The sequence below is a fragment of the Amia ocellicauda genome, chromosome 10, assembly GCF_036373705.1.
Source record: "Amia ocellicauda isolate fAmiCal2 chromosome 10, fAmiCal2.hap1, whole genome shotgun sequence".
In the NCBI taxonomy this organism is placed as follows: domain Eukaryota; kingdom Metazoa; phylum Chordata; class Actinopteri; order Amiiformes; family Amiidae; genus Amia; species Amia ocellicauda.
Window position 1 is genome coordinate 19,759,684 of NC_089859.1, and position 17,734 is coordinate 19,777,417.

At 46.7% G+C, this 17,734-nt stretch overlaps 1 protein-coding gene across 1 annotated transcript in view; it reads right to left on the bottom strand.

Annotated features, from left to right (window-relative positions):
- The window catches only part of itga8 (integrin, alpha 8), a 55,986-nt gene extending 42,330 nt beyond the window's left edge, over positions 1 to 13,656 (bottom strand). Inside the window, exons 1-9 of the mRNA XM_066715431.1 lie at positions 12,980 to 13,656; positions 12,343 to 12,476; positions 9,279 to 9,379; positions 8,505 to 8,628; positions 7,322 to 7,383; positions 6,291 to 6,336; positions 1,358 to 1,483; positions 1,218 to 1,262; positions 445 to 488 (exon numbers count right to left, since the gene is read on the bottom strand). Coding sequence (XP_066571528.1) covers positions 445 to 488; positions 1,218 to 1,262; positions 1,358 to 1,483; positions 6,291 to 6,336; positions 7,322 to 7,383; positions 8,505 to 8,628; positions 9,279 to 9,379; positions 12,343 to 12,476; positions 12,980 to 13,308 — 1,011 coding nt within the window. The 5' untranslated portion in view covers positions 13,309 to 13,656. The remainder of the gene's footprint in view (positions 1 to 444; positions 489 to 1,217; positions 1,263 to 1,357; positions 1,484 to 6,290; positions 6,337 to 7,321; positions 7,384 to 8,504; positions 8,629 to 9,278; positions 9,380 to 12,342; positions 12,477 to 12,979) is intronic.
- Between the last annotated feature and the right edge of the window lie 4,078 nt (positions 13,657 to 17,734).

A 17,734-nucleotide genomic window follows, 5' to 3' on the forward strand; every position in this document is an offset into this window, starting at 1 on the left:
ACACACACACACACACACGCACAGACACAGAGATACACACACAAACACACACACACACACACACACACACACATGCACACAGACATACACAGACACAGTGACTGTGTCAGAGCGTGCCCGCCTGGTCAGGTGACCTCCCTGACGCACCCTGTTCTCTGGGGGCTGCGTTAATGGAGGAGTGTAGGGTCAACACCCTCCTCAGGCAGCAGGAAACGACATCATTAACAGGACTCTCTCAAAGTCCCCTGGGACGCTGCGAGATGAGACCCCACTCTCCCCCCCGCAGAAACACATACATTAAGCCAATTCCCTCGGTTACAAGAGTAAAAGGAGGAGATCGTAATCTGGCTTCTATGAGCAACATGACAGCAGGGAAATAAAGACTAACAAACAAATTGTTTTCTCTTCCTCTTTGGGGGAAGTGAGAAAGGAAAGTGGACTCACGTATCCGAAGTTCTGCGCTCCTCTCGGCACACCGGCGATCAGCTCTTTACACAAATAACAAACACGGAAGAAGAGGGAATTAGCCACTATTGTCAAAAACAACACTCTAACACTCACAAACACGCCAGTGCTGATGACACCAACAGCGCATCAGTCTCTGTAAACAGCCGTGTTTATTTGGTCGGATCTTGGCTAATGCCGACAGTGCGTCTCGTTTGCCGGCGATATATGCTCACAGCTGTATATCCAAACTGACAATCAAGCACTTCCACTGCCTCCCCCACAGCAGCACACAGCAGCACAAACAGCACACGGCAGTCATTCATGCGTCACATGTGTCAAACCGAAGGATAGCTCTTTTATGAACAATTCAGAGACCACAGTCTTATGAAAGCTGAAATAGAGAACATGAAGGTGCACTGAGATCCAAATTAAAACCTCCTGACCTTCCAGAGACACAGCGCACCACAGCGGCTTTGCCAGGCCGTGCAACGGTTCTGCCGAGCGTTTACAAATGGATCCCGAGGGTCTGGAAGAAGTTCTTCCAGACCCTCGGGAAATAAAGCTCGGTTTTTGCTCACCATTTCCACACACTGTGCCACTACTCAGGAATGAAGATAAAAGCCACGTCCAAGCACCGGGCAGAGTTGGGGCAAACTACCCGGCACTGCCGTGGTGGTCAGACTCACAACGGCCTCCACACACACACAAACGAGCGTGAGATTCGACACAAACAGACCTCGGCACCGAAACGTCCGTCTAAGAAAACTCACCTTGCTCTGAATCTCCGGTGAATTCTCCCACCGCCACCGAGTAGCCTGCAGAAACACACTCACATCATGACAACGGGTCCCAAAAGTTGTATGACTCAGAAATGGTTCTGAATTGACAAAAATAAAAACTAGCGGCTCACCCAGGTAGCTGTCGTCGTAGGCGTCGGAGGCGGCGTGCGACTGCTTCTGCCCCTTCACCTCCGGCAGCAGGTTTTTGACGGAGTAGCCATTGAGGATCTCGGCGACGCCGGTGGTGATGACCTGTCCTGTGGGACAGAGAGGGAGACGCTGCCGTGAGCATTGAGAACGGGCTGGCAAGACCGCCTGGGTTAGTGTTGGGTCTAGGGGGGGTACATGTCAATAACCTTGTTTGGAGTTGGAGAATTATTATTATTATTACTATTATTATTGTTATTAGTATTAGAACATAAGAACATAAGAAAGTGTCCAATCGAGAGGAGGCCATTCACCCCATCGTGCTCGTTTGGTGTTGATTAATAACTAAGTGATCCAAGGATCCTATCCAGTCTATTTTTAAATTGTCTCTTCAGCCACATCGCTGGGGAGTTTGTTCAGATTGTGACGCCTCTCTGTGTGAAGAAGTGTCTCCTGTTTTCTGTCTTGAATGCCTTGAAGCCCAATTTCCATTTGTGTCCCCGGGTGCGTGTGTCCCTGCTGATCTGGAAAAGCTCCTCTGGTTTGATGTGGTTGATGTCCTTCATGATTTTGAAGACTTGAATCAAGTCCCCACGTAGTCTCCTCTGTTCCAGGGTGAAAAGGTTCAGTTCCTCAGTCTCTCAGTAGGACGTTCCCTTCAGACCTGGAATAAGTCTGGTTGCTCTCCTCTGAACTGCCTCTAGAGCAGCGATATCTTTCTTGAAGTGTGGAGCCCAGAACTGTCCACAGTATCCAGATGAGCTCTAACTAGTGCATTGTACAGTCTGAACATCACTGCCCTTGTTCTCAATTCTACACTTTTGACAACATGCTGTTTGCCTTTTTTATTGCTTCCCCACATTGTTTAGATGGAGAAAGTGAGGAGTCCACGTAGACTCCTAGGTCTTTCTCATGCGTTACTTCATGTAGTTCTACTCCTCCCAAAGTTTATTATTATTATTATTATTATTACTATTATTATTATTATCATTATTATTACTATTGTTGTTATTATTATTCCAGCAACACTACAGACTGCAGTCACTTTTCACCGGGAGATAAATATCAGCAGTCATCTGCTACACACATTGTAGAGTCAGATCTGAAATAATGACAAAAACATGAAGGAAATGAAATTCACATTGCTGGGTCAAACTGCTAGAGAAGGAAATCACGTCTGAACCCTCACAGCTATCCAGCACTGTTTGTATGTTATCTGAGCAAAACAGCACACATATATACTGAATATTACAGGATCTATACAGTACACAGCCCACAGAACAGGCGAGGGTAACCGATTGAGGTCAGAACTACTTTAATCCACTCTTCACTCTCGACCGCACCATCGGTTGGGGCTCAGTTGTACATTTTATACAAGTGAAGCAGGAAGCCAAGTATTTATTTATTTGTTCAAACCCGGAAATGTTATTTTTATGACTAGTAAAGGGCCAGCAGGAATCCATACGGCCCAGCGCTGGAGAATCACTTAGAGGAACCGCAGTGCAGCGTGGCCTAGAGACACAGCCAAGCTTGTCAGACACTGTGGTGTCAAAACCCAGCTGTTTAACGCCGGGGAGTGGGATCTCATTAAGACCTGAGAATGAGGACCAGCACTTCAGCGTGTCTCTCTGTGTGCATATGTGCTCCTTATTCGGGTATCTCTCTTCTTCCCACAGATCAAGTCTCCAAAAACAAAAATAAAGTTTCTGTTCACATCCATACAATATCAGGAACTTCTACCATCCAGAGAGAGTGTTTATAATATAAAAAACAACAACAAAGCTAACAAACACAATGTATCTAAATTGCATAAACTCTTTTCATTATTTCATTCAGGTTGGCCTCCCACAAAGAGCACTACCAGACTGCAGTTAAAAAACAGAGAGTGTCGGCTTCACAGAATAAAGCGCTGCGGACACGCACAGGGCTGCTCTTAGGCCGGGACTTGTGGCCTCAAAAGCAATGATAACCTCGGTCATGGATCAATCCCCGTCAATAAAATCTGTTTACAAACATCAGCGCAGATGTATAACCAAACTCCATGCTGTGCTGTTCATTTACGTCCCGAGGACCCGAATGCATTTTCCATATGTGTTACATGACTAATACATCATACGGACATGGCTGCGCATCCCGCACAGAAAACACCGGCCCCATTACATTGTCAAGACTGACTCTGAAGGACCGCAGCTTGTGTAAAACATTTCTCTTTCAAACATAAGACGATTCGCAGCCTGGGATGTCCTTCGCAGCTGTACTGTATCGTTTGATATCTGTGTTTCCTTAAACGTGTGAACACATCAAAGCACCGGCTGCCAGCCTGCAAATGCACGACAAGGCCGGCTTCTCAGAGGAGTCCTGCAGTCCTCGTAACACGCAATAGCAGGAAAGGCACAAAGTAGGTTTAAAACAGGAGGAAAGAGAGCAGCAGCGTCCCTGAGAGCTTGACCCAGAGATATTGAAACCATTCCAAGAGACTCTGCTTTGTTTTCCAGAGAGATTATTTATCTTTAACTTCCCCACCACTAAGACAGCAGTCTGCCTTCAGCAACATCCCTGCACTTAACGAAACATCAATCATCTCTGCGAAGAGGGAAAATAACCAAATGGAGATTCTTATTTTAGTTTTTTCTAAAAAGCTTTGTTGTCTCTGGAGAGCAAAAGATTACAGCAATCAAATCTATATTTACATCTGTTTTGTGCTTATTGTCCAGCAAATCAATCTTTGTTAATCCTTCGGTCTGCCATGCTGCATAATTAATGTCGGTGACTAAACGCACATCCTATTGGTACACTGAGACCAGGGGTGACTCCCTTCAGCTTCAAAAACTCCTTGTTAAACTACTGGGTTCGAAAAGGCAACACTGAGGAAATTAAACTGCAAGAAAAGCAAATGCTGCTTGTTAAAAAAACTAAACAAAGCAAAGCATCCAATAATGTTTGCCTGATGTTCTTTTGGGACAAATTCAGTTATCCTGAAGGAACTGGCTCATAGTCAGACACATTTGTGTGTTCAAAGCGTCCTGTTGTATTACATTGTGCGACTGATGCAACACCCTTTCACAACTTGACTTTGCAGAGCTGTCAGTCACAAACCACTGTAAAGATACAGTCCTTTAACAAATCGTTCACGTTTCAGCCAGAAATAAAAACATTTCAGTTCAATAAATATTGATTAAGGGTTGTTTAGAAAGAAGGGAAGGAGTAAAAAAAGACAGATGTTCACGATGTAACAAATCACCAGCCAACCACGAGAACACTTCACTGGACCAAAATCAAATTACAAACCCTCTCACCAGCTCTAAGCATGAACATAAGGCAGATGCGATTAGCGAACTCATTTTAAATGACTATCCAATACTAGTTTTCTTTAATTCAATTGTCGAGGGGAATCTGGCAAAGGAAGTCTAGGGTAAATGCAAATTTAAACCGTTTCTTCCTCCAGCAAACATTCTCAATTGTCCATTAACTGGATACAGGCGAGTCTGTCCACAAAGGGGTTTGTAATTGTGGGAGTGGGACAGGTGCCCTGTAGACGACATGGGACAGGACTTCCTGAAGATCAGCCTTGCATGTCAGTTCGTGAAAGTGAATTTGAACAGCCACACGTATCTGTGTGTGTGTGTGTACAAAGTCTTGGATCTCACATTTAAAGAAAAGCATTTATAATAAAGCTCTCAGCGAGGCCTGCATCTCCCCCCAGTTTATGAAAACATCCAAAACCATCTGACTGCACCATTTCATTTTAATAAGGTCATTAGGACTGAGGAACAGCCCACCCATACTTCCTGTAACTCAAGGATGAATATTTTAAAATGGAGCGGCCAGAGAAATCTCCGCGGAAGCCCATTACCACGCAAAGTGCAGCTTTACTGCGCTGCTAATCACTAATGCCCCCCCCGCTCCGCTGGCTCCATGTGCAACGGTTAACCAGGAGACATTCATCACAAACACCGAGCGGAGACCGGCGCATTAGTAACGACTCTATGCGATGTCACTGCAAAAACGCGAGACTGGAAGTCAATTTCGGCAAATTGCTCGGAAATGCCCCTAACAATAACAGAGAGGACAGGAAAGTGGTTTTATATCGAGGCAGTGAAAAAGATTACAGCTTTACAGTGAGATGCAGCTACTGTACGTACAGGTGAACTGGAAACATGTGCAAACTGCCCTAACACCGCAGTGCAAATGTAGGTGAGGCTGTCATTTGATTTTGTTTTTTGAAATTGTGGGAATTAATTAACATCCCTGGTCTCTTTCCTTGCATCAGTGTTTAGATTTGTGACGTTTCAGTCATCAACCTTGGGAACAACACTCCGGTCCATCAACCCCAATGCTATTGATTTATACTTTACAGTGAAAACAGCGTATTCTGTGGCTCTATTTTTAATCCTATATCCTGTGCTGGCCATTGGCTGTCACATTGTAATTTAATGTAGCCTCCAAAGACAATTGAATTTGGTTGCTTTTTGAGCATATTGCTTACATTTATTGCACTTGGGTAAAATAAATCACATCCCCTCCTATCCTTTTATTAATAAACCCTCGATGTGTGTCGACACCAGAAGGGTGGGGAAGCAATTCCTGAATACTCAAGAAAGTCGACTTCTTGGAGGAACAGCCTTCCGTTGTTCTTCAGAGGCAAGCGGTCGGTACAGAGTGCTGTTCACACGCATGAGACACGCAAGGTGGTCCTGTAGAGCGACTACACTGCGCACATGCAACCAAACCAGCGCAGCAGGAAAATTACCCAATAATGAGTGCAAACGATGAGGTATCGATGGCGAAATCAGTCAAATGTGAGCAAGGCATAATTCCGGTTGCATTTTCTTCTGAGACAGATCATAGACTTGTGTTCTAATTTGTAGTAAGACACCCACCTATACGTACATCTGAAGGAGTATAAATGCATATTACCTTGCCAGTAAAAGCTTCCCGGTCCTCCCACCACAAGGTTTCCATCCTAAAGGGGAATAAAAGAGAGAGAGTCTCACACGGGCCTCACAAAGTCTCACGGCAACAGCTAATAAGTTTGCTTTTCTTTCACTGGATTTCAAAACGAGGCATATTGTTTTTCAAAGGCTTTAAAGTTTAAAGGTGACTGAAATGATTAAAGCCACTGGAGTATATTTTAACAATAGTCCACTATGCATTCCTCACACATCCCGCGGGGGATGCCATTCTACCTTTAAATGTTTATGGTCGAACATGTTTAGCATCAGGAGTTGCGGGGCTTAACGTCCCCTGACAGGCACTTGGCCAGTGAACCCAGAAAGCGTCCATCGGGGGAGACAGGAAGTGTCTGCTGCAACGAAGAACCATTGCTAGCAAAGGCGTTGATAATTACACATATCACGTTTATACTGTTTTACTACTGGATTGTTCTCAAATCACTGAGACACAACATAGCACGTTTCTGCACAGACTTGGGTTTCCTCGGGTCTCAGAAACTTGGCCCGGTTTCAAGCCAGGCCTGAGCCCAAGAACAGATAAGCCTCCCAGTCCAGCTCTGAAAGCAGCTACCTGTTTTGCCTCTTGCACAGTGAGATTGTTCCCGCTCTGGTGCTGACACGAACACAGTATCTACTGATGCTATAGGAGACACTGCGGGGAGGCAGGAGCCGGAGCTACACATCTGCGTTCGTGCAGACCACCGCTGGAGGACCTGATAGTGTCCTGAAGCCCTGGAAACAGAGAGGCGGCCCCCTCACGCCTCACCGTGGTGTTCAGTAACAGGAGGGCAGTAAAGGACAAAAGCTGTCATCCTTTCTTCAGGCTGTGAGACGTGAACTCTTCAATGGCCATGATGGAAACGCTGCATTTAGTACATGAGTGAAAACCTGAGTCCGACTCCCAAGACGCTCGGCCTGACTGGAGGTGTGAAAGGCCAGAGAATGGCTCGAGTGAAGAGTCAGGGGTTAGTTTCTGTGAAGAGAGCGAGAGTCTACCTTTGTGAAGTCCACACTGAAGCCCGCCTGACAGAATCCCTGTCCCTCGGGGTCCGGCTCTCCTGTCAATCAGCAAACACACACACGCACAGGGTCAATCCGCAGGTCGGTACACTAGCGCCCAAAGCGCTCATTATTAACAACAACGTTTTTCCCCTGGCAGCTCCGATACTTTTCCTCTGACTTTGATGTCTGACACAGTAATATTCCTCAAGTTTAAGGACCCCCCCCATAGAGCTGCAGGAGCCCAGGGGACAGAAAATTAAACAGAACCCAATCTGCCCCCGATGGGACGGCCCTCCGCTTGATCTGCCTCGCACACCATCATCAGTTCTCTGCTTTAACTAGAGCCTCCGCTTGGCTCATGAAAGAGGCTGAAGTCCTTTGCTCTCCCCATAATTTGCTGGGAATAGAAAGTCCCTCTGGGTACCACAAGCAAGTGTAGCATTACTACCAGTTACAGCGGGGCTTGAGATTTGAGTTCTTGTCCTGTATAAACTGTTCAAGCATCTGGCATCTGGCACGTGACTCTTTAAAATAGCCGATCACTCTTCTAAGGGCAATAAGAAATTCACTAGTGTCCTACGCAGACTTAGGCTTGTCTATGTCAATTCATACGGTGTGAGAAAAGAAAAAAGAAAAGAAACACGTGGTTCCTACAACTACAGTTTAAACCAACAACAACAGTTCCAGTGAGATGTATCTGCACATATCTGCACACACACACACTCAGTGCAGCACCAGTTAGTTAGTTGCAGTTAATGGAGCCACAGATGGCATGCTGCCAAACAGTCATCCTGCAACAGATTTCTTCTTCATGTTCTGCAGAAAAGGTATAACCTTCAGGCTTGCATGCAAGAACACTAAGTTGCTCCAGATGTCGGAGAGCTTGTGCTGTTTTGCTTTGTTAGGCCGAGTTTCCTAATCGTACAGGACACTCTCTACTACAGTGCTGTGTGCCATACTTCACATACTTGACACTGTTGGACTGCTTTCTCTTTCATGCTGATAGAAGAAGGAGGACAACAACAGGAACAAGAACTGGAACAGGAACAGGAAAAGGAACAGTTAAATGAACAAGGACATAGAACAGGAACAGGAACAGGAACAAGAAAAGGAACAAGAACAAGAACAAGAACAGGAAGAGGAATTAAGGAAGTAAGTAATGATCTGAGCATCTCACTGGTGCGGCAGGGCGCGTACTCGGCGTAGGCACTGAAGTTCTGGATGGCAACGAAACAGGTTCCCACCGGGTCCTTCTCACTGCTCAGCTTCAGGGTCCTCCAGTGATACAGGGGGGCGCAGGCCTGCAATAACAAAATCTGCTCTTCAGACGCCAGCAGAGAGCGGAGAAAAACCCTGAGGGGAAGCGACCCCTTCTGGGAGTTTCAGTGCCAGGTGGGGGGCACTATTGTTGTACACTTGAGCAAGGCACTGTACCCAGAATGCACCAGTACTAACTCAGCTGTCTAAATGGGTAATTGCATGTAAATAAATAACCCTGGATATGGGTGTCTACTAAAAAAGATGACAATAACACAGTTATCTAATGAAGCTGCTGTACTGACTACCTAGGGCAGTTACTAATAGAGATACATGAGGTGTTTTGAGCACCTGGCCCTAAAACAGCAGCTGTCAGTGTCTTTACAACATATGTGTCCTATCGGTGAATGACCATTAGCCTCCACGTGCCCTGATTTATATTTCAAACAATGCTAAACACTGCGTACCCAAATGTGTGGCTCGGAGCCTGCATGGTCATCCCCCTGTCTTACCCCAGGGGTCCGGTCTGGCAGGACCAGTCCAGTTCACAGCACTCTGTACACCAAATCAATTCTCATGGTTGGCCAACAGAAACAATCCCTAGTGGTTTGAAAAATAACCCATCTGGGCGCAGCTGTCTGTCATCCGGGGAGCCGAGCACAAGACCCTGTCACAGTAAATCTCAATCACGTACCACCACTTTGCCCTGGTGAGTCCGGACTGTAGCGCCAAACCACTGGTTGGACTTGAACTCCACGGCCTGCCTGGTGCCGTTCACTCGGATCATCCTGTTGTCTAAACGAAGAGGAAAACAAAGACGTCAAGTAGTCTCTGGCAGGTCCCAGTTTACAGTGTCAGGAATAACCCTGTGTTCTCCACACTCTCAACCTCTGTTTGAGTCTTTAATCACTTTCCAGCACATTTACATTTAGTCTCAGAAAACAAAAAAATGATTTATGCCTTGCAGTATTTTGAGTGTTTCTGTGTGGTATTTGGTCAAATGATGGTGAATCTAATCTAAGTTTGAAACAGCCATTGGAAAGCACCCCCCTCTCAAAATAAGCACTGCAGTTAAATTTCATACATAATAACACATCCATCACAGCCCTGTAGCCACAGACCCACATGGCACTGACAGAGCAATAACTCAAAAGTGTGACCAATGCACTTCTGGGGACAGTTTTGTCTCTTTTAAAGCTTCTCGGAGGCTGAGGGGGTGACAGAGTCCACAGTGTAACAGAGTAGCTCCTTCATGGGCTGACTGGACCCCTCAGCCTCCCTGAGAAAGGGGCCACATTGTCCAGTGTGCCAGCGCTGTGTTGTGTTCACGCAGTGGCGCTGCGTTTAGAAGACATCAACGCTCTTTGTGACACAGTGAGCTTTTATCTGTGCGGCACACACTGTTGTGCCTGATAGGAATCTACACAAACGACATAAAATCTCCCCACTCAGGTCTCTTGATGTGCGATCACTTCCGTTATTTCTATAAGCAAAATAGCACAATTGCTGAAGCGCCCTTTCCTGTCCTGGAGAGGAATCAGGCTCTTTCATAACTGCAGCTGCTTATGAGATGTTAACGATCAGTGAGACACATCACTGAACACTGGACCTACACATGGAGAGAAGGCCTCCAGACATGACGGGACCTCATTGCTTTGCGTGTCATTGCTACAAATTACCATTATGCAACCCACAAAAATCCTTCACCTCTAATTACATGCAAACTGTTTACTTCGGTCTCCTGAGAGAGTAGCTCTGTATATACGCGGAACACAACTGCACGTATTGTTTGTGCTTCCTTGTTTGCAATGTAGTTTACAGTATGAAGGCATGTGGACCATTTATCTCCGGACGTGTCATTTTTAAAGTTTTATCTGCACATGAAAATAACAGGTTTTGGGTAGATCTCTCCAGCTCCAATGGGGTTTTGCAAAAACTGGAGCCAAAACAGAGAGATGGGACAGCTGATATGAAGTCATTAACTGCCACTGCCTCGCACACGTTCCTCAGCCGGGTCAGGGTAGAGCCGACACTTGTATATAAAGATGTGTTAAATCCCAAATGGGCCACTGTGAACCAGAGTCAGTGCCGAAGACCCATCTGGGGGAAAGCACAGCCCAATTACCATTAATTTCAGGATCTTATAAACAGACATCCCCTCCTACACCCCTCAGCATTTGAAGTAAACTTATTTCCCAAGTGTTCCTCAGCCCCTTCCAAGCAACTCATTCAGAGACCCTCAGACCCCTCTCATGTCTCTCAGCGCTGCAGCCAGGGGACACGCGGTTCAGATACAGGAGATCTCGCCCTGTCAGAGAGACCGGTTCCGTCCACACGGGGGCTGACAGCCGCTGCCCAGAGGCACGAGCACGAAGGGTCTCCAGCACACGCGTGTGAACAGATCCGTCTGTTCTCAGAAACACAAGGATGGCGCCTGGGAGTTTTTTGCGTTTCTTTATTTGTTGGTTTGTTTGTTTTATTGTTTCTATTCTGAATCTCAGGAGTGACGGGATGTGGAGCGGACCTGTGCATTTGCTCCAGGGGAAGTGGTGCGCCACATCCATGGTATCAACCAGTATGAACACTGAAAATAAGAGAGAATAAATAGAGCACCACCCAGAAGAGACGTGTTGCACTGGCAGATGTGTGATATTTTAGGAGTATAATTAGAATAATAATAAGACTTGCATGGGTAAAGTATATGTTTTGGCATGAAGACCGATCTCAGACTGGAAGTGTGACAATATTAATGCCAGAGAGTCCAGAGGAACAGCGCAGTGCCCCCCATGATACAGACAGACTGCTGTGAACATTCGGACCTTTCATGGGGGGTGGGGGGTTAACTCTCTACGGCTGTTCACAGTCAGTGTAATATAATGCATCTCTCAGTGCCTCACACATTACAGGACTTGTTCTGCATGCAGAAGCCTCTGCACGCCCAGTGGATCCATGTCACGCTTGCAGCACATGCATTTCACATCCAAGACTTTTTAATATAACATTTACAACATATTACTTGATACATCTAAAAAGTAATGAAGTATTACCCAGAAATATTACTCTGATACAGAAGTCACTTAAATAAACGTATGTATTATGTATCTATAGGTTGCAGTAGTAGACAGTAACAGTAGCAGATTGAACAGCAGTGTCACAGTACAGTGATTTGTGACTTGATCAGCCCTGCATGTTCAGCAGCACAACACAGACGGGTCTCTGCTCTCGGCCTGACGGATGACTTGAACAGACTCCTGAATTGTGCCAGAGAATCCATCAGGGTAACATTACTGACTTCATGCGCAACATATGGAATTTACTTTGCTTCTGAAGACCGAAATAAACCACAAGAATGGAGTTTAACCGTTTGTTGGAGGGAAAAATTGTTTTCATAGTAGGGCTCATTGTTATATTATTCATCTTGAAATAACAACCATCAAGGGCTGCTGATAAAGTCTTGATATTCATAAACCACATCTGAAACACAAAATACTTTTGTGAACCATATACTTCATATTTCATTTTTTTTAAAGTAAGATCTACAGATAAGATTTACTTCCCGAGATAACAGACCACCAAACCAACAATTCGTGCGACCCCCAACCATAACACAGGAAATGTTTCTGACAAGAGAGAAAATGTCCTGAATAAATACATAAATGCCGTCCAGATGACTGATTTCACATGTTTGTTTGTTTGTTTAAAATAATAAGACATGTTATTAGTATTCTTGTATCTGCTGCTGGACCGGCTCTACTCACTGGTGGTGTCGAAGGGGATCTGCCGGCAGGTGTGCGACCCCGCCGCGGGCCAGGGGCAGTAGTACACCGCGCCGCCCTCCACGATCCCCGGCTGGGACGTGTTGGCTCTGGGGGCCCCGACCAGGACGCTCATCCTGGGACAAGAGCACAGAGCGACAGCGGAGCAGTGTGAGCAGAGACCAGATCATATGCTATAGGAATCCAATGCATAACTGCAACGATTAATAAATTAATCTGATTAACTGATTAATAAATGTGGATAACAATGCGTAATGAATGCAATGTAGTGTAATGCGCTGCGGACCCCCGGGGTGCTGATGGCTGTAAGTAATGCGCGGCTGTGCGGGGCAATAGTGCGCTCTGGAACAAACGAGTAGAAGAACAAAAATGGACATTTGGAAACGAAACAGAAGAATCGTGTACAGCTTTCGTATAGTTCAATGCGAACACAGCAATGCGTAAAAGTAATTAACCCCCCTCAAAAGTGTTATTAACTTTAATCAAAACACTTAAATGAAATGCGCAGACTACTCCAGTGTACCTGCGCGATTTGTTTGCGCTCAGAGGGAAGGATAGGCTGTGATCAGCCCACAGATGGATGCGGTGTAAAGATGTATCTGAGAGCTTTGCCACTCACGCGTTGCCGTCCGGGCTGTGGAAGTCCACGGAGTAGCCGAAGTAGCTGCCCTGCGGCCCCTGGTACACCGTGGGGTTGTCCGCCTCCAGGTTGAAGGGCGCGACTCGGAGGCAGAGCAGCCACAGCAGCGGAGCCGAGCGGAGCAGTGTCCGGAGGCGGCGGGCGGACGGGGCTGCCATGGGCGAGAGCACTCCGGGGAATGAAGAAAACACCGAGCCGTCAAATCCCGAGTCTGAGGAGGAGGAGAGCTGCTGCCGGTCCGTCTGCGTGCGGCTGGTGCTATGAAGAAGAGGAGGAGCAGCGGCGTCTGAGCAGGAGAGGAGACTCATCCATCAGCTCCGTACCTGCGCGCTCTGGAGCCGCATCCCACAGCTGCGCAACACACGGCACACAGCTGCACAGCACAGAGCACACAGCTGCGCAACACAGAGCACACAGCTGCACAGCATAGAGCACACAGCTACACAGCACAGAGCACACAGCTGCACAGCATAGAGCACACAGCTGCGCAACACGGCACACAGCTACACAGCACAGAGCACACAGCTGCACAGCACAGAGCACACAGCTGCACAGCACAGAGCACACAGCTACACAGCACAGAGCACACAGCTGCACAGCACACAGCTACACAGCACAGCACACAGCTACACAGCACACAGCTGCACAGCACAGCACAGAGCTACACAGCACACAGCTACACAGCACAGCACAGAGCTACACAGCACACAGCTACACAGCACACAGCTGCACAGCACACAGCTACACAGCACACAGCTGCACAGCACAGAGCACACAGCTACACAGCACAGAGCTACACAGCACACAGCTACACAGCACACAGCTGCACAGCACAGAGCACACAGCTACACAGCTACACAGCACACAGCTGCACAGCACACAGCTACACAGCACAGCACACAGCTGCACAGCACACAGCTACACAGCACACAGCTGCACAGCACAGAGCACACAGCTACACAGCACACAGCTACACAGCACACAGCACAGAGCACACAGCTACACAGCACACAGCTGCACAGCTACACAGCTACACAGCACAGAGCACACAGCTACACAGCACACAGCTACACAGCACACAGCTGCACAGCACACAGCTGCACAGCACAGAGCACACAGCTACACAGCACACAGCTGCACAGCACAGAGCACACAGCTACACAGCACACAGCTGCACAGCACAGAGCACACAGCTACACAGCACAGCACAGAGCTACACAGCACACAGCTACACAGCACAGCACAGAGCTACACAGCACACAGCTACACAGCACACAGCTGCACAGCACAGAGCACACAGCTACACAGCACAGCACACAGCTACACAGCACACAGCTACACAGCACACAGCTGCACAGCACACAGCTACACAGCACAGAGCACACAGCTACACAGCACAGAGCACACAGCTACACAGCACACAGCTGCACAGCACAGAGCACACAGCTACACAGCACACAGCTGCACAGCACAGAGCACACAGCTACACAGCACACAGCTGCACAGCACACAGCTACACAGCACACAGCTACACAGCACAGAGCACACAGCTGCACAGCACAGAGCACACAGCTACACAGCACAGCACACAGCTACACAGCACACAGCTGCACAGCACACAGCTACACAGCACACAGCTACACAGCACAGCACAGAGCTACACAGCACAGAGCTACACAGCACACAGCTACACAGCACACAGCTGCACAGCACAGAGCACACAGCTACACAGCACACAGCTACACAGCACAGAGCACACAGCTACACAGCACACAGCTGCACAGCACAGAGCACACAGCTACACAGCACACAGCTACACAGCACAGTGCTACACAGCACAGCAACAATGAGCTCCACACCGCAGCGCAGCACAGAGCCACACAGCTGCAAACAGCGCAGCCTAGCGCACGCCTGCCAGCCCTTTTATGGCAGCTCTGTGTGCACTGAAGTGTCCGGACATCAAAGCATTTACTCAGTTTCGTTCGTTCTTGTTCTTCTCCTGCTTCTGGTTGTATATGTTAAATATGAAGGTTTGTGCTATATGATACTTTAATTTCAGTAGTGCCCAGTCTGTGACTGATTTAAACTGTTCTAGAGGCACAGGAGGTTTGTTTTTGGGTGTATTGTGTCTTATAGACCAACACAAAGCGACTCTGAGTGGATCCGACAGACGTGGATGTTTTGACACCTTCTTCTGAAAGCGGAAATGTCATTGAACAGCAGTCATTAAAATGGTTTGTTATGAAATTATTTTGGCAAAAGGAAAATGACTTTTTAGCCGACTTGATGGTGACATTTATGCATTGTTATCATCATGGGGATTATTGTTGTCTACTGAACATATACTATAATTAGTTTATGAACGAATGCAGTCACTATTACTGTTTAATGTGCAGAGGCATGACGTATTAAAATGAGCACTAAATTCACCGCAGCAGAAGCACTGGCTTATATGCAGACACAAAAAATGCCTAAAGAAAAAATGTGAATGCATATTAAAAGGATTCATTTGGCAATATAAACACTGGTGTTAAGAAACAAAACAATCACCCTTTTAGCATTTACTTTCGATCGGTTCCATTAGTTTACAAGTGTAATGGTTTAAATCATACAAAACTATATTAAAAAGAATAATTAGATTCAGAACATTCTGTGGTTGCTTGAATGTGCAAATTATATCATCTGAACTAATACACGACACTGATCGTATTCCAGACCTGTACTTTTCCCGCTGCTGATAGTCTATTAGCTCATTGATCCACCCTTTGCCATCATTACAGCACAGCAGCGATCTGGCACTGATCACATTAGTCACTGCATGCCATGACTGTGTGACAGCTCTGGCCGTTTCCTCGGTGTCTGTGGCTTCATCTTGGGAAGTGCAGAACAGTCAATGGGGCTTCAGGCTGTTTAATGCTCTTCCCTGGCCAGTGGTGGACAGTCACTGTGTCAGAGTAATACTACTGACCAGCACTACTGACCTAATGGCGGGGGTGTTGCTAATGACACCAGTAAGTGCATTTTAGTGTGGGAGGAACTCTGCCAGGACTCCACTAGGCGTAAGAGCTTTTCTGCCCCAGAGAGTCTGAAAGAGATGGCACTGCGCTGGACAGGAAATCAGGAGGTGACTGTCATAACGAGTCTGAGGATCTGATTCCTCTTCTTCTTATTATTATTGTTATTCATTTGTTCTTTAGCACACACCAGGCAGATTACCATCACAGAATGTATACATTTCAAGAAACATATTCCAGTGAGAGCATTATAAAAACTACATATGAATATACAACTTTAGTTAAAAGAACATAATTAACTGAGGACAAGTGCATGTTTCAAATATGGCAACTGATGAATCAGTGAAGTAAATCAGTGATGCAGAAACAGTGCTAGATACCAGCAGTGCAGAGACAACAGTGCAGAGAAAACAGTACATACATCTCTGATTTAAGCACAGTGTCTCCTGTCCTGTCCAAGCTACTCCTTGTAGGTGGTCCTATATATATATATATATATATATATATATATATATATATATATATATATACACACACACAAAGACGGGTGACAAATTAAAGGAAAACCCACATAAAGTGTGTCAGTAAGGTGTTGGGCACCACGAGCCCCAGAACAGCTTCAGTGCTCTTGGCACAGATTGTACGAGTCTCTGGACTCTACTGGAGGGATGAACACCATTCTTCCAAAAGACATTCCCTCACTTGATGTTTTGATGATGGTGGTGGAGAGTACTGTCTAACGCGTTGGTCCAAAATCTCTCATAGGTGTGAAATTGGGCTGAGATCTGGTGACTGTGAAGGCCATAGCATATGATTCACATAATTTTCATACTCATCACACCATTCAGTGACCCCTCATGCCCTGTGGATGGGGCATTGTCATCCTGGAAGAGACCACTCCCATCAGGATAGAAATGTGTCACCATAGGAAAACGGTGATCACTCAGAATAACTTTGTAATGATGAAGGGGACAAGCGGACCCAAACCATGCCAAGAAAATGCCCCCCACAGCATAACAGAGGGTGGACTGAGCACGAAGTCTGTTCATATATACACACACAAACACACACAAAAAAGACATGACTCTGTAATGAGGGATATGGGATAAAAGGTGCACGTTTAATATCGTGCATAAAGTAAGTAAAACAGTATTTCAGTCTTATTTTAACGTTAATTGAGGATTTGCCCGTCCCCTTCTGTGCCATAGCCACCCGACCCGGCCTCCTCTGTGTCCCAGTCCAGTGAACCCACGCTGCACACAGACCGAGGAACACCGGGCATTTCCTCTTGGTAGCCTGATTAAATTAAGCCTTAATTACTACCATTCCATCTCTCTGCAGCTACAGTTTATGCTTCACATCCATCTAACAGGATACAACTGTATTGTTTTTGTGTGTCTGTTCTGGATGGCTGGTCAGATTGTCTGTTTTCTTTCTTTCAGCAGCTTTCTCGGCTTGTTGAAACAATAACCCCCCCCCCCCCCGAGAAATAAACATCCAAGAGATGGGCGCGGGGAGCCCCTTCCAGACTCACAGCAAACCAGGCGTGTTTATTCTTCAGTCCCACGACGACAGCCTGGTAACCGAACCCCGAGACGCAGCCTGCTGTGCTGATGAAGACGGTGGGCTGCCAAGCACAGGGGGCGCCACGGCTCAGTGCTGGAGAACCAGCGGGTTCTGTGTTCAAACCCTGGGAGAGACCCAGCCCCTGCCAGTCTGA